Source organism: Penaeus monodon, chromosome 19, assembly GCF_015228065.2.
Source record: "Penaeus monodon isolate SGIC_2016 chromosome 19, NSTDA_Pmon_1, whole genome shotgun sequence".
Lineage (NCBI taxonomy): Eukaryota > Metazoa > Arthropoda > Malacostraca > Decapoda > Penaeidae > Penaeus > Penaeus monodon.
Genome location: NC_051404.1, coordinates 2,536,206 through 2,537,712, shown reverse-complemented (window position 1 = coordinate 2,537,712; position 1,507 = coordinate 2,536,206). Strand labels below are relative to the sequence as shown.

Here is a 1,507-nt window from a genome sequence, read left to right as displayed (position 1 = left end):
TTTATCCAGAACATCTTGAAGTCAGAGTATCTTCAATGTTGTTTATTCATACACTAGTCTATACGTTTTTTCTCCTAACGTAGAATGTACTTGTTTAGTGTCGTTATGACAATAAAGGAAATGAGTCTATAAATAAAAGGAAAATGCGAGGGGTAGGGCAACGAGGGAGCAAGAGGGCGAAAGCATGCGTGTCGTTATGCACCATGACATGTAGCCATAAACTTAAAGATGTACGTGCGACCGACCACAGAAACTTCACAGATAAGGTACATCCTCGTAGTTCGAGAAATATCTTTTTTCGTCTGTGCCATCTTGAATGAGGAAAGTGCTAACGCCTTTTTTTTTTGGGGGGGAGTGCTATAAATTTCTTGAAGGTTCCCGAAGAGCAAAGTTGGGTAGGAACAAACGCAGTGGTGCGGCGGCAGGGTGTGGAGGAGATCCGCCACTGTCACAAGGGGTTTAACACGCCATCCTGCGACCTTGAGACTGCCATGAGACCTGTATTTTTGCTTGGCGCTATTCGGCGGCATTTGATAAGAAGCGAATTTAAATAATATATTTAGCACTACCCGTTTTGAATAAGTATAGTAACCTTGAGGATTATTTTGTTCGCTGTTGGCTCTTTTTTTTTAGCTAGGAAAAAAATAAACGAAGAAGTCCTTCTAAAAATAAAGAATATATGAGAGTCTTCAAGCATAACAAGACACATCTGGCGAGAGTGAGGTCAGCTGGAGACCGGATGGCATTTGCCCTGTTCCTCTGGCCACCACACACACCTACAGACTGTGCTATTAACGTACATCACACTCAACGCACCACAGCCACCATGTACATGATGATGACTCCCTCCATTCCGTTTTTTTATCTCCTCCTACACTTTATACACAGTATAACACCTACATTGTATTTATGTCACTGCTTCCTACACTTCCTTCATGCACCCTTTTCCTAACAGTACGTACCCTTCTACACCGCCACTCATATTTTCGCCGACACCACCCCTTGTTCCTCTCTAAAACCTCGCCATTTTATTCATATGCGTCGTTTTAGGGTTGTCATCAGCCGTGAAAGTCGAAGTCTAATTACTTTTACTTCCGGTAAACTATTATTAATTGGTAGGTAAATTAGCTTTATTCCCCGTAGTGCGAGGAGTGTGTTCTATGTGCAGTAACGAATTTGGAGGGCGTTTTAGCATGAGGGAGGGTGTAATTGGCATGCATTAATAATTATAGATATTAGTGAGGCGAAACTTGCTACTTATACAAGGTTTTAGGTAGTGCATCATTCAAATATTTTATGCCTTTTAATAACAATTATAGCTGTTGTATCATGCAAGTCACGTTTCCCTCGATTTTTAATCTTCATAAATTCGCTAATGACAGTCGACCTTAATTGCTCTTGTTTGTCTCCATTAAAGAATATAATTCACTACAGATTTTCATGGCACTGACCTCGATTTTTTTCATCTCCACAGCTCAGGCGAAGAGCCCTTTGGTACCTCCTTCCG

General features: G+C 41.2%; 1 protein-coding gene across 1 annotated transcript in view; it reads left to right on the top strand.

The window, feature by feature from the left end:
- Positions 1-1,507, top strand: part of LOC119584971 (microtubule-associated protein futsch-like) — a gene marked incomplete at its 5' end in the record, with an annotated part of 346,977 nt that overhangs the window by 58,940 nt on the left and 286,530 nt on the right. Inside the window, 1 exon segment of the mRNA XM_037933567.1 lies at positions 1,475-1,507. Coding sequence (XP_037789495.1) covers positions 1,475-1,507 — 33 coding nt within the window.